Source organism: Corapipo altera, unplaced genomic scaffold (assembly GCF_003945725.1).
Source record: "Corapipo altera isolate COAL_440 unplaced genomic scaffold, ASM394572v1 48b, whole genome shotgun sequence".
NCBI lineage: Eukaryota > Metazoa > Chordata > Aves > Passeriformes > Pipridae > Corapipo > Corapipo altera.
Window position 1 is genome coordinate 17,467,869 of NW_020884884.1, and position 19,958 is coordinate 17,487,826.

General features: G+C 38.6%; 1 protein-coding gene across 2 annotated transcripts; it reads right to left on the reverse strand.

The window, feature by feature from the left end:
* Positions 1-344: 344 nt before the first annotated feature.
* Positions 345-19,245, reverse strand: SLC30A6 (solute carrier family 30 member 6). 2 transcript variants are annotated; one of them, XM_027641536.1, is made up of 14 exons: positions 19,177-19,245; positions 16,438-16,524; positions 15,741-15,825; positions 14,210-14,252; positions 11,917-11,982; positions 11,440-11,520; positions 10,014-10,049; positions 9,079-9,173; positions 8,331-8,379; positions 6,262-6,381; positions 5,868-5,970; positions 5,511-5,558; positions 4,866-4,934; positions 345-3,148 (listed from the first exon to the last, which is right to left on the reverse strand). In XM_027641536.1, the coding sequence occupies exons 1-14, from the start codon at positions 19,177-19,179 to the stop codon at positions 2,756-2,758; spliced, it is 1,278 nt and encodes a 425-aa protein (XP_027497337.1). In that variant the 5' UTR covers positions 19,180-19,245; the 3' UTR covers positions 345-2,755. The 2 variants fall into 2 exon arrangements, with proteins under 2 accessions (XP_027497337.1, XP_027497336.1); XM_027641535.1 differs by having other exon boundaries at positions 2,084-3,253.
* Positions 19,246-19,958: the final 713 nt, after the last annotated feature.

Sequence of the window (19,958 nt, forward strand, 5' to 3'; positions counted from 1 at the left end):
ACCAGTCCTCTTTTCTCTCTAGCTGGGGCAGTATTCCTATCATTAGGAATGAAGGTGATATAAATTCACAATTCTTATTCGCCACATAGCAAATAAACATTTAGATGTGACCACCTAAGAGCAAAATACAGTTAAAGACAAAATGCAGTAAAAATACTGTCTGTAGAATTATTCCAAGGACCCAGTGAACATTGGTAGCAGATCCATCAAAACAGTTCTGAAGTTTGATGCATCTGCTCATTGAGATTGATGTATCACCCGAGAGCATCACTTAAACAATCAATATATATAAAAAGATAACTATAAAATCTTGTACACAAATTACCACTTTTTCCTTGTCATTGAAGAATTACACTGACTTTATTTTCCTCATATAAAAGGAGACATTTTACTCTGTGCTGATTTAACAAATATTCTTAATATATTCACAACAATTACACAGCTAAAAAGCTATTCTAATCTCTAAAAGAATCTTTATCATCTGCACATGTGATATATACTGTAAACAACCACTCTGAAAAATATTTTTGTTAAAGTGATTATATTGCACTCAGAATTCTGGGATTCTCACCCTCCCTTCTGATTTTAAATAAAAGATCAGCTTCATAAAATGGAGCTTTAATTTTCTACTAAAAACAAGTAGGCATGCAATCAATATAATACAATGTATTGAAAATGTCAGAAAAAGGGCGCGTGTTTGGTTATGAAACTGGAGTAAGGAACAATTCTCAAATAGGCCACACAAGAGTAGTATATTGTAAACATTCTGCTGGCTCTAAGGTGTTGCAGATGCTGTAGAAAGTGCAGTCTAGTTCAGCACCCAAGAGGTACAGAGAATCTGTTCAAGTGTTCTGTACTTCAGGAATTTCCATGCAGCAATGGCACATGTAATAGACCACACAGAAAGACAGGGTAATGAAACAGAGGTGATTACTGAGTTAATACTGACCTCATGAAAACAGAGCCAATCTTTATAAGTTCATTGTAATCTTTAAATGCAAGTTTTCCAGGTCTTTACATTTTCTAAAACAGCAATGAAATTGTCACTCTTGCTGCAAATGAAGTACAGAACTAGATTCCCTACTTGTAACTTACATGGATTGTATCCCAGTAGCAGTCTGGACATTACTCCCAGTCTAAAATATCCCCACAAGATACCATAATGCAGAATGTCACCTTGCTTTTACAAGAGTTTGCAGGAATGACACCCTTCTCCATGCACTGGCTGGAGAAACACAGGTAATGGAGAGGGAGAGGAAAAAAAAAAAAAGAGGAATGCAGTGTTCTTATGCAGAAAAAGAAATTCTCAGCCAGTGTGAAGAGGCCACAGATCTTTAAAATTAAAATGAAGACTGTTTTCTCCACTCAGTTGTACAAGAGAATGATTTCTTTATCAAAGCCATTATCTTCAGGTAACATAATATCTTTGGAATCCCTGAGATACTACAGCTCCATGTAACCACCTCGGACAAATGGAGAGACCACTTAGTATACAAATGAACAAGGTGTAAGCCAGTATATAGCACCCTGAGTTGCAAGTGAAACAACAGGAATGGGCAATCCATTCCTCAACAGCCAAGAGATGCAGAAGAATGTGCAGAGGAGCAATCATAAGATAGATACCACACAGGAAAACAGAAAAAATTGAAGTATTTCTAAAAGGCCTTTCCCTGTTGTCAGAGCAGTGAAGAAAAAGAAAACAGCCAGAGGAAAGAGCTATCTGAGAAAGGCCCTGAAGAAATATGGCCATCTAGATGTACAGCAGAACAGTAATGCAAAAGCAGAGACAAGGTAAGTGGTCTTGTTCCAAGTGTGCCCCAAAGGTCAAGCACTCCAGCAGTGACTGAGAACTGTCAGCGATCACCAATCTGCACTCTGGATATAAACCAGGAATATAAATAGATACTTTTCCCCCTGAAACTAGAGAAAAAATACAAAGAGGAAAAATACAAAGTCACAATTAAATCACAGAATACTTTCCATAGTCAAAAATTAACTACTGGCTTCAGAAACAATACAGTCATCTGCTCTGTATCCTAAATAGGGTTAATTGTAAAAAAGAGGTGCTTGTAAAATCTTTTAGGTTTTAAATATTTTATTTCCCAGTATATTGCTAGATAATTTTGCAGTTAAACCAAAAAGGAAGAAATATCAGAGATGAATATGAAATACTTACAACTAGAAAATGGTTGCTGAACCATCTGAATTTCTATAAAGGCATCAATAAAAATGTAAAAACATGGTCTCGCAAAATTAATTACAATCTGAAATGCCAGATTGTCTTCACAATGGCCACAATACAAATATTGATGGATTTCTGCAACCAAAAACTAATTGTGACTTTGCCAAAAGATGGCTTAATAAAGCAATCAAAACATCTCTGAAAATTGGGACTTGTATTTCTGTAAGCAATTTGCATTAGAAAAAAAATGCTACCTGGTCACAATTCTACTCTCTTATGGAGTTGTGCTATGTCTCAATACATTCTTGGGTGAATGAAGAAAAGTGGATAAAAAGATGAGTAGAAATAGACACTCTATAAAAACTACTTGTAAAGTATCATAAGTCTGAAAAATATCTGTGGCATTACACAGGCTGATGCAAAGAAAAAAGTTGCAATTTAACCATTTCATGAATATGAACAATGCACTTGTTCCCAGCCATTTAGAATGATCTGACATTCCAAATGTTTATAAAAATTGGGTAATAAAAGAATTAAGTCAATACCCTTAAGTACAATAAATAATGGTGTTTATTATGGTCGGGGCTGACCACGAGCATTAGTTCCATATCTGCTTGGGACATTTGTGAAACCAGTCCTGAATCCTTGAGCTGCTCCCATCCCCGGTATTCCAAGTCCTTGATTGAGTACACTGCTGTAGGGTGTGGATCCATGATTAAAGCCCAATCCATAGGGCTTTGTCTGAGTGTTTAAAAGGATGACTGGACTCACATTTTTGCCTGGTGTGTTAAAAGTAAATTCTGGTGGTGGGCTGCTGGGCTTAGCTGGAGTGGACGTAACAGGGTTCAAATTATCAACAGCTTTCAAAGATGGCATTGGAATAACATGATGATCCGAAAGGTTCAGGATATTGTTTGCAATAGGCACAGATGATAAGGTAGGTCTGATCCAGTCATCTTTGAAAATCTGAACAGTCAAAGTAGAGACCAACGTGTACAATCTGTTAGTGACATGAGCAAGTACCATTTGTTCATTTGCATCTCTCCGAATTCGGACATGTACTGATCCAGCCTAGAAAGTGACAAAAATAAGTTGGCTGTTAACTGTTACTTCAATAAAGGTTCTCTCTATGCATCAAGAAGAAGTAATTTATCCTGCAGAGAATTATGGCAAGACCTTCTGCAGTGGAGACTACTGACTAAATTAAGAACTTTAATACATACTTCCATAATTATGATACATTTTGAACTTTCCTAATGCTTCGATCTCTTATGAGCATATCAAGATCATAATTCAAGAAAAGTGAGTCTTAAAACCAAACTATACAATACAACATGTGATGGCAGGAAAGACAACAGCTGGGGAGAAAAAATGGCTCAAAAGAAGAACAAAGTGCAGATGAACTTCATATGCCAAAGTGAGGCAAAAGTGTCATCACTGTGTTATTGGAGCAGGCAAGAGGACAATGTGCATGGCAAACAGGCTCAAATGGGGACCATTAGCAAGAACAGAGGCAATGGCTGTGTGGAGCTCAGGCCTACAGCTTTCCCTGGATGTGCATGTAACTGCAGGCTCCCCCTACCTTCCTCTTAGTAACATTATCTCACTGATCTTGATCTACTGCTGCAGAAGAGAGCAGGACACAACACAGAACCCCTCACATGCTTTTTCAGCACATATTTAATAAAGAACATGGTTCACGGTTTGTGCCGTACAAGCCATTTTTACATCAGATGGTGCAGTTGAAAACATATCCAGGTCTCAGGAGGTTTCTACTACAATCTGGAAGATGCCAATAGCTAAATATGCACACAAAGTTCTTGTAAATATCTGTCATCAATCCAACAGTGCTGTGATCCAGTATTTTGGGTGACAGAATAGTAAACTGAAAGCTATTTTCACATCAAGTAAGTAGGAACTGCAGCCTTTTTCTTTTTTTAAGAAGGGTAGCATACTGGAAGAATTCAGAAGTAGAGAAATATCCTAAGAGTATTAATTTTCCAGCTGTCACAACATCCCTGCATCAACTTATAAATAACCAAGTTCTGTGGGATCATTCTGTATCAGCAAAAAAACCCAAACAAACAAAAAACCCAAAACCAAAACACCAAACCAAAACCAAACCAAACAAAAACCCAAACAAACAAAAACCCAAACAAACAAACAAAAACACACCAAAAAAACCCAACCCAAACCAAAAAACCCTTCTTTTTTTTTTTTTTATTGGTACACATCTCTAGTGGTTTTGTTCTACCTTCTCCCCCAGAAATGCTGAAAAAATACAATCCTACTGTCTACTGTAGACTTTTAGTACCTGAAGGGTTACAGTTTTCTTCTCTTTTTCTAGACATTTATACTAACACACCATTTGAAAAATGTTTTTGCTGTTGTTTGGGATTTTCTTCACTGTCAAAATACAAAAGAAATTCTATAGTTGCAAAATGCATGCTTTAATCCAGAACTGCAGTATACATTAATAATATTACCCAATAGCAGTGCTTTTGAAAAATATAAAGGGCAGGGGAAGAGAAGTTTTGCAATAAAGCACAAGGACTGCATACTGACTCGATCAATTTTTTTATAGTTAAGTTTTTAGAAGAAATATCTTTATTTAAATAAAAAGTTTAAAGTAGTAACTGATGACTTTTTTTTAAAGGCTAAAAAGATAACAGACATGACTTACCAAAGTGCCAAAACCTAATGTCCAAAAATGCTCATTTCGAACTTCCAGTACACCATCCAAAGTTGAAACCTAATTTTACACAAACATCCAGAAATATGAAAATAAATTATAAGTTTCAAGTCCCTTTAGAAATGTACTTTTATGCAAACAACTGAATAATACATAATTTTCAGTAGTGAAATAAAAGCTCTATACACAGAACAGATGACATCTGCTAATGCCACTATTGCTCATCTACTACTTTTCTATCCTTAGACATCCAAATCAATAAAAAAAGATTTAAGGAACTTATTTCAAGTAAGTCTTGCTGACAAACTGCTGTATGTTCTCAACTCAATATGCTGTAAGTCAACAGCTGCCTGTACTCCTTTTCCTCCTCTAACTCACATTTGTAAACCACTTCAGTGGTAGCTCAAATTTAAATAAAAACCGACTTCACTACTTGAACAGATTTGTTCCAGATACCTGAATTTCACTATTTATCTTTGAAAGCAAGTTTCATATTTTCTACATGCAGCTAAAAAATAATATTAAAAAACCAATTTTTTAGCACTCTTCTTGTTCTACTAGGAAAAACTCTTCACATTCTTGAATGCTTATTTAGTTTGCTGTGCACACTGTGCTATGTATTATACACTGGCTTACCTCTCTAAGAAGTTTATCCAACTGGCCAATCACATGAGGTGGGGTTGTCTTCAAAAAGAAGAGGGAAAAAAAAAAGAAAAAGTTATAATAAAGACTAATTGGCCTTGTTTAAATAAGAGAGCCTTTAAGTCCGGTCTACCTACACAAGAAACCAATGGCATTAAACAATAAATTCTTATGACTTCATGATGCATATTTCCACTGCCTTTAAAATTCTTATAGCACATCACAAATTTCCATGGGAACACTTCCTATTCACATGCTTAAAACAGATTTTAAGGTCTGTTTGCTTTTTTTAATGAGGACATTTAACAAAACCGAAATCACAAAACCCATTGTTTTGTGACAATGCCTTACCTGGAGTAGCACTTTCCCACTGTAGACACTCATGGGATACATGGTACCAAATGTCATCAAAGCAATTGCTATAGCAGAGGCTGTGTCTACAGCAAAATAATTGCTAGAGAGAAAGAGCAATTTTAAAGAAAAACTGTTATTTACATTTTTGAAAGGCAGGATTACTTTCTTATGATTCTTTTTTATTCTTTTAAGTTATATACAGTTATAGAATATTACACATACTAATCTCATTTGAACCATACATCTTGGAAAATAGGCAAATGCATTTGTGGAGTTGCAATGCCATTCATACAAAATACAGCTCTAGATGAGATCATTTCTTTCATGCAAAAAATGTACTTTCCCACAGATACAAAAAGAGTTACTTTTTTAAAACAACAACTGTACCTACTTGATTTCAATGAGCATATATGTAATGCATAGAGCTAGAGCTCCAGCAATATCAATCAAGACAAAAGGGTTCATCCGTGGCAGAAAGATGCTACTTAATCCTGGGATGATTCCACAAATACTGTAACAAAACAGGAAAAGCAGTTGTCAGCCAGTTGTTCATCATTACTTCAAAACCCAAAAGTTACACCCACTATTTCAGCATTTGACTTCAAACACACCTTGCTGTCACAGCGTATGATGAGTACTGTAAAGGCCCTTCTAATTCTGCTTAAAGGCTGCTGTCAGCAAAGATTAATCAAGTTTAGATCCATGTCATATTCTTCCCATATTTAATACTTGACTCTTCCATCTTAAAAAAAATTTGCCTTAAATCTATCTCCCCATCTATAAAACATTATATTATGCTAATCTTTATGCAGTTTTTCTACACACTAAAATACACATCTTGTGCCAGTTTCTTTTTTTCTGGTAACTCAGCTGGCTGTGTCAGCCATATGCAACACAAGTACTTTACAGGTTCAGATACTGTTCTTACATATATTTAAGTCTTGAGGGGTTTGCATATAACTAGTCTACAATCCATCTGCCACCATACTGTGCAAAAGTGTTCTAAAGCCAAAGCTAACTAATTCATGGAGTCTGAAAAGAGTAAGAAGACCAGCTAGCTGAATAAGAGAAGACCAAAAAAAACCCATGAGGGAACACTGGGAAAAGTTACTTATTTACAGCTATCTCCTATCAATGGGAAAATGAAGACAGAAAGGAGGTTCTGTACTTCCCAGTTAATACAACTGCATGTCACGTCATGGAAAATTTAAAGGCAGGGACAAAATGAAACATCTTGTTGTTCTGTTTAGAGCCAACCTATGTTTAGACATCATGTGCTGGCCTGTTCCTGTAAGAATCTTAATCAACATAATTATATACAGGTGCAGATATTTTGTAATCAGCACTGCTCCACATGAGGCATCTGAAACAGCTGCTGTATACATACTAATTCTTTTTTTTTAATTATTATTATTGACATAATTGTATTCAGGTTATCTCAAAACCCTGTAATAATTCTACACTCTTGATCTCAGACCCCTGCAAGTTACCCATCAGTGTCCTTCCTCATCACACCATGTTTCTTTCTACATTGATAAAAGAAAAACTCTACTACTGTCTGTGATTTCTATCCAACTTTTTTTTTTTCCTTTTTATATTGCAACTCCAGGTACTTGGGCAACCCAATTATTAGTCTTCCAAAGCTATTTTGCAGAATTTGGCTCTGATGCCCATATAATATGAATTATTCTGTTTAACAAGTCAGTGTTCTCTGCTTTCCTCAACTGAAATAAGATCACAACACCCAGAAACAGATGGACTTTGAAGCATAGTTAACATGTTTTACAATATACTTTAACATTCTTATTTTGATACTGACAGATACTTGGAAGAATATGTATGGATTAAAATAAACGTTTCTGACATCTGACAAAATTATATGCAAACAATGGTTCAGATATCCAATACAAGCAAGAGAGTTAACAGACAAGATGAATGAGCAACACTGCTTCTGTCCCTGGAAGACACAGTGTCCAGTGTCCTGCTGGACAGATGAGGAGTTTCCATAGCTATGTTTCTGTGAGTAACCTGTTTCATATATCATATTTAAACTCAACCATCTCAGTCATTTGCCCAGCCCACACAGTAAATAAACACAAATTACTACAAAATATATCACTCAGGTAATGAATATTGAGAAATGCAGTTCAAGCATGTACAAGATAATGCTAGTTCTCCTCGTCTCATTCAAGGAGAATTACATACAATGTACTGAACACATACATTCAAAAGGAAAAATATCCAGAAAGATGTATTTCTGTTAGATTGATGTATCTGGGAAATATGGCAGACAATGTTTGCTCCAGAGTTCATACACTAAACCTAGAGTAGGTAAAGCTATTTTAAAAGCTCTAATACAACAGTTTATGCCTCAATACCTATGCAAATTGTAATTATACACACAAAACCAACATTGCCTTTCAGAAGCTAACAATTTTGAAAAACAGTATAAAGCTTTACCTTCTGCTAAGATCTGCAACATGCTCCTGAAGCCAGCTTGTGCTGGCAGCTGCAAAAGAAAGAGGGTAATAAAGTTACTGCAAGTAAAGGTATCCATTTTAAAGTACCTAAGTTTTATTTTAAGGAAAGAATCCAATAAATACACTGTGAAGTAGTAAATGTATCTCAATAGATTCACTGGCATGTGAAAAAAACCAAACTGACTTTTCCAGGCAGTAAGTAAAACACCCATCTTGTAATAATCTGAACTGATTAAATACAAATACAATTGCAGATTATAACCATTATCTTTTGTGTAAAATAAAGTAGAATGTATAATATATAATTATTACTATAAGCAATTTACAGTTAGATGGAATGAATGCAAGCCTAACTCACAATGGAAAATGTAAAAGAGCTATTAAGAAGAATTATTACATTATTTTTATCCATTAATATATCCATAAAATGTCTTCCAAGTTCTGCTATCTGTCAGATGACCTTCACTGGTTGAATCCAAAAGACTGAAAATGAAGGATACTTCAACATTAAAATGACCCTTAATTTATCATACTAACGACTACATTCTACTCAGAGCCTTATAAGCAAACTAGAGTTGAAAGTCAGATGGCAATTTTAAACTGCATAAGGTTATAATAGCAATATATGCCCCCTAGTTAAGAAAGTTACCAGACAAGTTATATCTTAATAAAAATACGAACATTAAAATCTTATTTCAGTTGTTGTTATGGTTTAATTAATCACATACCTTCAGAGACATAAGCAAAAGGCTTATTCCTAATGGAAAGCATTGTAAATAAGTTGAAAAAGAGGGCCACGAAAGTACCAACCAGCAGTCGTCCCCTAGGGAGGGGAAAATAAGTATCTTAATTTCACACCATCACAAACTACATTAAGCTATATAAAACTATATATAAATATATGTAAATGTATAGTAAAACTACAGTAATTACATCAAGCTGTAATAACTAGAAACAATACCAAAATACTTTGCTTGGTATTTTTCACTGAGGCTGAAAGCAAGAGTAAGATAAACTAGTGTAATGCTTAATAACTGGCAGCGTATTACCACTGTAAGGGTTATATGAGATCACTGAACTTTGTACGTTATTGTTATCACATTAGCCTGTACCTAATGTTGAATAACAGTTCTTAACTAATTACATATGTTTGTCCTTTGAAGATATGAATAAATTGTCGCCTCATCAGCACAGCTAAAAAGATTAGTTTCCTACAGTATGCCCCTATCCTTTTTCTAGAACTACAACTTCACCATACACCCCATGTCCCAGATTTTCACCATGTAACACCTTCTTTTCCTCTCCACACGTTCTTTATAGTCTTCATGACCTTTGCAACACCTTCAGCTCCCTCATGACCACAGCATCCTTCCCCTCAACACACCAGGCCTCTTAAGAGGTCTCGATAAGAAATAAGAGTAACTAAACTAGAAAACCCAGCAACATATAGTTAAATCATTATTTAAGAGAGCATCAGAATTACGTTTCAACTGTATCTTGAAAAAACTGTTCACAATACAGCTTGCACATAGTTTGAAACAAATGCCAAGGTAGCAAAAGCAATTTGGTGTTGAATGTACTTGCATAACTAACACATGATAGATTAAGAATTAGAAACATAAAGGGACACGGACACATTTTACATGTCAAAATAATTTCTTACGTGTGTATCTCAGGCTGTTCCAGAAACCGCTCTGCACTACAAAAATAATTGAAAATTTGAGTTATGTTCATACAGTAAAACCTTGAAACCTGAAGTGTATTTTTATAGTTCTGTATATGCCATTCATAAACAAAAACTAACGGATACAGCACTGAAAAAAATGAATTGCTTAGATAAACACAGCAATTTTTACAAGCAACGAAAGCATTTAACACTGAATCAAAGCAGATGTAATTTAGATTTTCCAGATATTTCCAAACTGTGCTACATAGGTGCTAGCTACCATGAATGCTGCCTACATGATAAAAAGATGCTTGTAAATGAACATGCAAGAAATACTGCTACTGCTACCAGCACCACTGTTGGTGACCACAAAAAACTAAGTCTGAAATTTCTGACTTACAGCCTCTCACTAAGTAAGGTCAAATAAAGTAGACACTGGACACTGTGGAAGACACATTGATCTTTTTTTTTTTACGCACTGGTAAATTACCAAATGAGATGTAACAGAAAAGCCTACGATCAGTGGGTCCATTCCAGTGTACTGTCTGTACAACAGACCAACCTTATAGTATAAAATCGCTAAGTTGTTAACATAGCCCTTTACATAGAAAACAGAGCCCTTGAATAGAAAAAGGGATGGTACACTGCCCCAGTTTTAAATTCCAGATGTTAACAAAAGCCTCTTCATCTTTAAACACTAAAATAATTTTTTAAGCTAACCTCCTGAAACACAAATGCTTCCAATCATAGATGGTATGTCAAATTAATATATGAGCAAATTTTGCGAGAGTGAAGCAGTTGATAGTTTAAACATTCAGATTCTTAATATATTATGTAGCTGCTTTACTTCACTAAGTAACAGAAGAGAAAAAATAATTAAAAACAGTTTTACTTGTTAATGAATTTAAAAAGTGAAGATGCATAAGGAAATGCATTAAGTTAATTACCCAACATTTTGGAAAAATATATTATTAAAGACATTGAAACTTTCTCTTGAGAGCTGTTTAATTATATTTATCAATTCCTATCATTATATCTAAACCCTACATGTAGAGTAATAAATGTAAGTAAGTGGTATGGTTTAGCAATATTTAAAAAAATCTTTTTCTAAAATATCTCTAAAATAGCACTTCTGGAATGCATGTGCTTTTGCTCCATCTGGACCTTATCTCAGAATCACAGATTCACAGAATATGCCGATTTGGAAGGGAAACACAAGAATCACTGAGTCCAACTCTTAGCCCTGTACAGGACCATCCCCAAGAGTCACAGCATGTGCCTGAGAGTATCATCTAAATGCTTCTGTCAGGCTTGGTGCTGTGACTACTTCCCTGCGGAGCCTGTTCCAGCACCCAACCACCCTCCAGGTGAAGAATATCTTCATACATTACAAAAAAATTAAAGAAAACAGTACACAACTTACCTTTCTTTCAGTATAAAAAGAGCACCAAGCTGTGCCAGAACTGTAGATGCAAATACGGCTAGAACTTCAAACCTTTCAAACCTGAAATTTGAGAATTAAGTTTAGGAACACTGAACATCAAACAGAGTCTTTTCCATACAGTAACCAGCAGGGTAGATCTACTCTTTCCAATTCCTTCAAAAGCAGACAGATGAGAAGAAACGGGAAGTTTTACAGAGTGGGCATTATTTTCAGTTTCTTTTAAGTCAATACTCCACTTACCAGATACAGCTTAAAATTAAGTATTTCTTAATTCTTCTTCCTGTCCCTCCCCTACTCTGTAACTGTTCTTTACAACATCAGTCTTGGCCCTCCTTATTTTTGGGCTCTTTCACACACAAATTATTACTCATGGCTGTTAGGGGATCCAGGCAATGACAGTCAGCAACATATCAAATGTTGCATTATCAAACACCAGATCTTGTTATTAGTACTTACCCAAATGAATAGACTGGGCTGGGTTTCTTCATCATTACCCAATAGCTTATTAGACATGTTATCAAACTGAAAAAAGGGGGAGAATTAAACTATGATAAATAACTGCAGCCTTTACAAACTGGACAATCTACAAATACATTTGAGCCATCAGAACTCCACAAACAAATATGACCACATCTTACCCTGACTCAACACCTCCACCACTGTCAGTGACTGTCCTAGTGAATCCAGAAAAGGTTGTGCTTGGGAATAAAGCTGAGACTGCATGGTGATGTCTCAGTTGGTCCCATAAAAAGGGCAGGCAGAATGGTAGTCGATCTAATTCCCTAGACCAGGAGACAGCCTAACGCTGTCCTTATGGCATGCTGTGCTTACAAAGGCTACCACCAACCTTCTTCAATATAGAACATAACACAGCCTAAATCAAGTTTACCATAACTCCAAATCCAATGCATTTTTCCACTGAGACCCTGACACAAAATAGCATAACCAGTGTTTAATTTGCATGTGCTCCATGAATTTTTCTGAAAGGGACCTGGAGCATACGAGACCAGCTACCCCAGAATCTGACTAACAGGCAAAGGTGATTTGAGAAAATCTTCTTAATACTGCCTGGTATCACACATAGCAATGAAAAGTACAAAGCAAAAGCCAGGGAAAGTATCAAACTAGACACCCAGTAAATGTTCCCCTTGCGTTTGCTTTTTGAACTTGCCTAGAGATGCCGTAACCTGAGAAAGGCCATTTAAATAAGAAGGAAGCTAATCAGCAAGACTGTGAAAAGAAAGAAATCAGCAAGAAAAGTAAGTTTTCCACTCAACTCGTCTTTTAGAGATACACCAGGAATTCAGTTTAGCACTCTACACTGAGTCTCAGGCCACGGCCAAGTATTGCCTTTCTTTGTCACAGTCTAATTGCTCTACATATATGGCCAAAACAGATTTACTTTCTTTGGTTGCACTGATGTATACAACCTCTAATCTAACTGGCCATTCATTGACAGCCACAGGTCTTTCTTACTATCTTCTTTCCACGTTTTTCTTTCATAATTAACACTAGAATTCCAATTATTTTATCCCCATGGTACTAGCCTGAATTTTTCAAGGATGAGTCTCATTTACTTTGCCTATTTTTAACTCTATTGACTCCTTTGGACAGTTTTTTTAAACAGGAATCCATACGGATTTGATGCCATCTCTGCCTTCATGCAGTCCTTTCATAATTAATGACAACGTTAAATCAGACTGGATCAAGAACTGATCCCTACAACTGATGAACAATCACATCCTCACAACCTGATCCCCAGCTGTGCAGAGTGAAAGAAAAAGCAGAGGAAATAATACTGCTCATACACAAAACAGCAAATTCATATACTCAGTAAGACTATTATAAACAACCAGGAAGATGAGAAAAATGAAATAACCACAAATTGAATTTTGCAGCAGAATTACTGAGCATTGTTCTCCCTTAGAGCAAATCAAAACTCTTGAAAGAGATTGCTGTGAGTTAGAATAATCTTCTAGTCCAACCCCAGAAAAGTTGCCAGGGGTATTCTATCTTCTCCTAAAACTAAAATTCTACACAAATAGGAAATACAACATCAAAACTTCCCCCAAGGTGAAAAAGGTATTTTGGGTCAAGATGACAAAACTCAGCAGATACAAAATTGTAAGAAAAGTACAAGATTCATTAAAGTTAAATCACAATTCTAATGCAGTACAGACTAATTTAACTGAATATATTTCACGTCTGTACTACCAATATTACCAAAAGTGTTCAGAACTATCATACTTAAAAGTAGTTTTAATATAATTTTCTTAAGAAACAAGAAAAACACTAAAAATATCTAATACCACATGGGAAGAGTGCCTGGGACTCAGCTCATTAATTTTTTTGAAATAGAACGACAATTACCTACTCCTTGTTTACTGATGCTAAAACTGACGGTTACTTCAAAATCAATGACTCTGGCATTAGGGAAATGCACTGAGTGAACAACCACATGACAGTTTGATGCTAGAATCTGTTTTATGTTGTCATGCATCTGCACAGAGAATTCCATGACTGAACTGATTTGCTACTAGTCATTCTCAATACAGCTACAGTGGTTTTTATAATCTATTTATTGTGATGTCCAATTTTATACTTATTTATTCTATATTTAAACCAATTACTGTTTCTGTACTGATGACTAAGTTACATGTGTTTGCACCTGTAAGTAAATTTTAAGTGTATGGAAATATAAAAAGACAGGCACAAATGAACAGTAAGACAAAATGGGAAAAAAACTCACCTGAAAAGGTCAAAGATTGTCAAATATGTGTAAGCAGTTAAAGCTGTAAAAAAAGCAAATATTAAAAATTAATACAGTTTTTCAATGCAGAAATCACTTGTATTCTAAGTCCCTTTCATGCAGCTCTTTTCAATCTTCTATCTACATAAACCGTCTCTGCTGATAGAACAAGTCTCTGTGAATGTTCTAAACACACCAATATATTTAACATCAAACAGATTGATTATGGCAATCCTAATTCTACTAAACCATGTAATAATGCCCAGATACAAAAGGTATTACATTTGTGACTACGTTGTGACTAGGAATTTAAATACAGAAAAGTCGGGAGATCTTCCAAAAGCACATCACCCACCAAAGCAGGAGATTTCTTATGTGCATTATTGCAGTGAAAAGTAGGTTCAACAGAATTTTTTACCTGCTTTGCATCTCTCACCTATCTCAAAACCACAAGAAAACTTGTGACAAAAATTAAAAATGTTCAACCTTCTATTTTCAGTACAGAAGATCTCGAAGCCCCTATTTGGAAGTAGAAGACATACAAAACTGCCCTGGGTCTGGCTGAGATGGAGTTCATTTCCCCACAGCAGCCCTTGCAGTGCCATGCTCTGCACTGGTAGCTACAAAGGTGTTGATAACACACTGGTGTTCTGGCTGCTGCTGAGCAGTGCTTGCACAGCATCAGCGCTGTCTCTCAACATCCCCCCCCTATCAAGGGGTTGGGGGTGGGCAAGATCCTGGGAGGGGACACAGCTAGGACAGCTCACCCAAACTGACCAAATGGATATTCCATACCATGTGATGTCAGCTCAAATATAAAAGCTAAGACAAGGAGGGGGAAGAGGAGGGCATTCGGTATTAGAACATTTGCCTTCCGGAGCAACTGCTACGCGTGCTGAAGCCCTGCTTCCTGGGAAGTGGATGAACATCACTTGCTGATGGGACGTAGGGAGTAATTTTTTTTCTCTTTGCTTTTGAGTGTGCAACCTTTTGAACCTTTTGCTTTAGTAAAGTGCCTTATCTCACCCTAAAAGTTGTCTTCCATCTTATCTTCTCTTCCCTTTTTCTCTCCACAGCTTGGTGGGCAATGTTCAGCCAAGGTCAACATACCACAGAAACACTGAAAAGGGGCATTCCTGGAATCAAAGAAGCCTAAGCCATTTGCCACACTACAAACATCTTCATTCAACTGCAAGTGAGGGCCGCTGTATGTCACCAGTGATATTTATACAAGGAACAGGTTTGAGGACTAACTCAAAAGTCTACTGGATTTCAGTCTTAAAGATGAAGAAGATACTGCAGGAAGCAAACAACCAGCAGGTCGGGAAAACCTTTCACTCATTCACACTTGACTGTGAAAAATGTCTCTAAACTGACTGTGGCAAATCAAAAGGAAGCTCTTTCTGAACCTGGCTGTGTAGTCACCTACCTCCACTACCTGCTGAACTTTGCTTTTTCAGTCTGTTAGAACTTCACAAGCTAAGAAACACATGGTAGTTGGTTGTAGTTTCAGTACAGGATAGTCACCTACCTATGCTGTTTGTAGAGCTGCACCACATGAGCAGGAAGCCAATACATATTAAATTTATAGCACCAAACAGCAAAATCTTCCAGGACTGTTGATGAGAATAAATATGTATTTTACATCTTCCAAAATTTACAAGACAAAAATATATCTATTTGGTTTTAAAAAACAATATTGCAGGACTTCATCATGAAAATAGAACTGGCTTCTCTTCCCTCCCAAAAATTTACCACTCGTTTCAGAACAACAAGCCCTTATTCTATTTTAAACTTCATAGATTATTTCAAAACTCATTTATAAACAGCCCTTGTTCACCATGCTTAAAATACCTTTATGGTCTAAAAAAAAATCACCCTTGTATAACATTTACATTTTATTGTAGATATGCCATCTGACTTCTGAAGACAGATTTGTACAACTTTATATTAATGGGTTCCTTTTTTTTGAGCCGAAACTTTGGCCCCAAAAGCATCTGCACATATTCAGTTTAGAGTTCTACTGAACACATTAAATATAATTCTGGAGAACACTAATCAACAGGGACAGTGCACAGGAAGGAATCCAGCTTCAGAGCTGGATTCTTTTTTTTAAGCACAACTAGAAAATTCAAAGAATAATTTTCAAAATATACTTAATAATATATTTTAATTTATCACAGCTAATGTCTTTTTATTATTGTGATGATTTTTAAAGCAATACTTACCCTTCTATCTGCTACAACCAACCTAAATTCATGTGTTAACTTTCCAACCAATGATCTCTGTGATTTACGGAACAGATGTATTGTCCCCTTAAAAACAAATTCAACAGTTTAATTAAAACATTTTACTTAAGACATGGTTTAAATTAGCAAAAAGAAAATATTCATTTGTGAACTATTTTCATAATTATATCAAAGACTCAAAATTAATTTTTTGTGTAACTAGTAAATATCTCATAGACAATAAATACAACAGTATTTTGGTAGCCATTTCACATGGTTATTCTATTAGAAAATGATGAATTACTTAGAATCAAGCTTCATTTAGACATAATCCACAATTCAAGCTTACAGGAAAACATACTAAAATACCACTTAAAGGTGGGTTGAAACTTTTATTTAGATAAAACTACTACAGACAGTCAGACAACACAAATATTTTTCTTTATCAAAGCACACTTCCCACCTAAAGCCAACAGATTTACTAAACAGGAAAATACTGTTTGTGTATCTATAAAAGAGAACCCATCAGAGAAGTAAAAACAATGCTAGTATCATCTGTGATGTGGTGGACACAAGGCCAATAACACTATGAGGGATATAAACAAGCTCAGTTACGGCTTAACTTAATCATGCACAGTAGATGTGGTCACTGTAGGTGCTCCGTCTCCTAACTTCCAGTGGCATGCAGATAAGCTCTTTCCTGGTGTGGAGGGGATGTATGTGCATACAGGAGATGGGAATGAGGGGGTGCTATGTGCCTCTCCTGAAAGCATGACAGGGAGCAAACAACTCATCAACCAAACCACTTGGCTCCCTTCCCTCAGAGGGCTCAAGCTTCTAGTCAGTTGTTCTCCATCCTGCTGTTCCCACAAAGAAATAAGCTTTCCATGTGAAAAGCCCTTCTGCTTTGCAATAGAAATTTGTGGATTAATGGATGGTCTGTGATCCACAGCAATTTGGGGTTTGACAAAATAAGGTTTGATTTTAAGCTATCACACTTTAACTACCAGCAGAAGACAAAAAGATATCCTAATGGGCTGGTCACCAAAGCAAACTCAATTAACTTACAGACATCTTTGTCAACACAGATGTATTTTACATTATCTGAGAAATATATGTGTGCCATGAATTAAAATTTAAGCAGTACTACAGATCCAAGTTTAGGTTATCTGGGGCAAAACACTGGCACTTATTGTTTTCTTTACTAGCAAATCATTACATGATTATTTTATCTCTCAACGGAGACATGCAGGATGCCAGAACACTTTGGAAAGCTTTTCTAACAGGTAGTGGACTGCCTGCCTATGAAGGTTGCTGTACTGCAGAATCACAGAATATCCTGAGTTGGAAGGGACCCACAAGGATCACCAAATTCCAACTCCTGGCCCTGCATAGGACAGCCCCAAGAATCACATCATGTGCCTGAGAGCGTTGTTCAAACACCTCTTGAACTCTGTCAGGCTTGGCGCTGTGACCACTTCCCCAGGGAGCCTGTTCCAGTACCCAATCACCCTGTGGGTGAAGAATCCTTTCCTAATATCCAACCTAAACCTCCCTGACACAACTTCAGGCCATTCCCTTGGGTCCTGTCACTGATCACCAGAGGGAAGAGATTAGTCCCTGCACCTCCTCTTTCTCTCAAGAGGAAGTTGTAGATCGCCATGAGGTCTCCCCTCAGTCTCCTCCAGGCTGAAAAGACCAAGCGACCTCAGCCGCTCCTCATATGGTTTCCCCTCCAAGCCCTTCACCATCTCCGCAGCCCTCTCTGTTGCCTTCGCACCCATTTCTTTCCCGCACTATGTCCCTTGCCCAGCCACACTATGCGCCATCTCCCTGCTTACTGAAGGATGCTGTATATTCTGTGCCAGAGAACCTCGTGCAAACCCGTCCTAATCACAGCTCACCCCGCAAGCGAGCTCTAACGCAGCAGGTGTTGCACCTTGGCATTAAAGCTTCCCTAAATCCTACTGTTCTGCCAACACCTCAGTGCGGGCGAGGAGGGCAGCTGCCCCACACCTCAGCCTCTGAGGGTCCCCGTGTGGCGCTAAAAGAGCTGCACAAGAAGTGTTTCCGCAGCGAGCGCCCGCGTCTGCTCCGACAGTGCCAACAGGTGACAGCACCTGTTATTGACACCGATGTCACTTCATTGATACTCAGCATGGAAAGAGAACATTTCGCCGCCCAGATGAACACGCACACAAAGCGGTCGTTCCCACAAGAACGACTTCTCCTCTTTGGGAAGCGAGACACAGAGTGACAGCCCCGTGTTCCCAGCGACAGACGGGAGCAAGGGCAGGCAGACGGGAGCAAGCACCCCAGGACTGCAGGTGCTTGTCCTGGGGTGAATCCCAGTTCCCTGACTGATGTGCCGGGGAGTGAAAACTCTTGAGGCTCAGACCCAGCCCGGTTATCTCATTCGAGACGCCCCTCCGGCAGAGCAGCCCCCACGACCCCGGCACCATCCCGCCTCTGCCCGCGGTGCCGGCTGGCCGCCGCCCCGAGAGCCCGCGGCGACCGCGCTCGAGGGGAGGGCGGGGAGCTCCGAGGAGGAAGCACCGCACGGACACCGACGCCCCGCGCAGCCCTCGGGCCCCGGGGTCCCAAAAGGCCGCGTCAACCCGGGCGCCCCGCGGCGCCGCCGCCCCGGCGGAGAAAGGGGCGCCTCCAGCAGCCTCCCCGCTCCCTGTCCGAGGCGCGACTTCCCTTACCCACTCCCTCCCCCCGGCGGGGGCCACTCACCATATTACTCCCCGCAGCGGAAGAGACGGCGCCATGCGAGGCCGGAAGGGGCGGGCCGGCTCCCGTCGTCGCGGCAACGAGCGGGCCCGGCCGGACACGTGGCGGAAGCGGCGCCCGCCCGGAGCCCGCGGGTTCTCCGTCCTGCTGCCCCGGGCGATCCGCGGCCAAAGCCGCCCTCCCTGCCTCCCTTCGCAGGCGCAAGTGGCGGCCCACGCACGTCCCTTGGGAGATGCGGGTCATATATGCCGCCGCACCGCATTGCTGCGGTTTATCTTGCCCGCTGCCTCCGAGAATCCGAGAAAAGGGCTCGGACGGGTGGTCACGATCACAGAATAAACTGGATTGGAAAAAGATCATCGAGACCAACCTATGACCGAACATCACCATGTCAACTAGACTAGGGTACTAAGAGCCACGTCCAGTCTTTCCTTAAACACCTCCAGGGACACCTCCATCCGTTCCAGTGTCTAATCACCCTTTCAGTGGAGAAATTCCTCCTAGGGTCCAACCTGAACCTCCCCTGAGAGTCACTAGTTGCCTGAGAGAAGATGCCAACCCCCACCTCGCTACAACCTCCTCTCAGGTGATTGTAGAGAGCGATAAGATCCCCCCGAGTCTCCTTTTTCCTAGACTAAACAACCCCAGCTCCCTCAGCTGCTTCTGGTAGGACTTGTGCTCCAGACCCTTCCCCAGCCTCGTTGCCCTTCTCTGGGCATGCTCCAGCACCTCAATGCCCTTCCTAAATTGAGGGGTCCAGAACTGAACACAGTACTCAAGCTGTG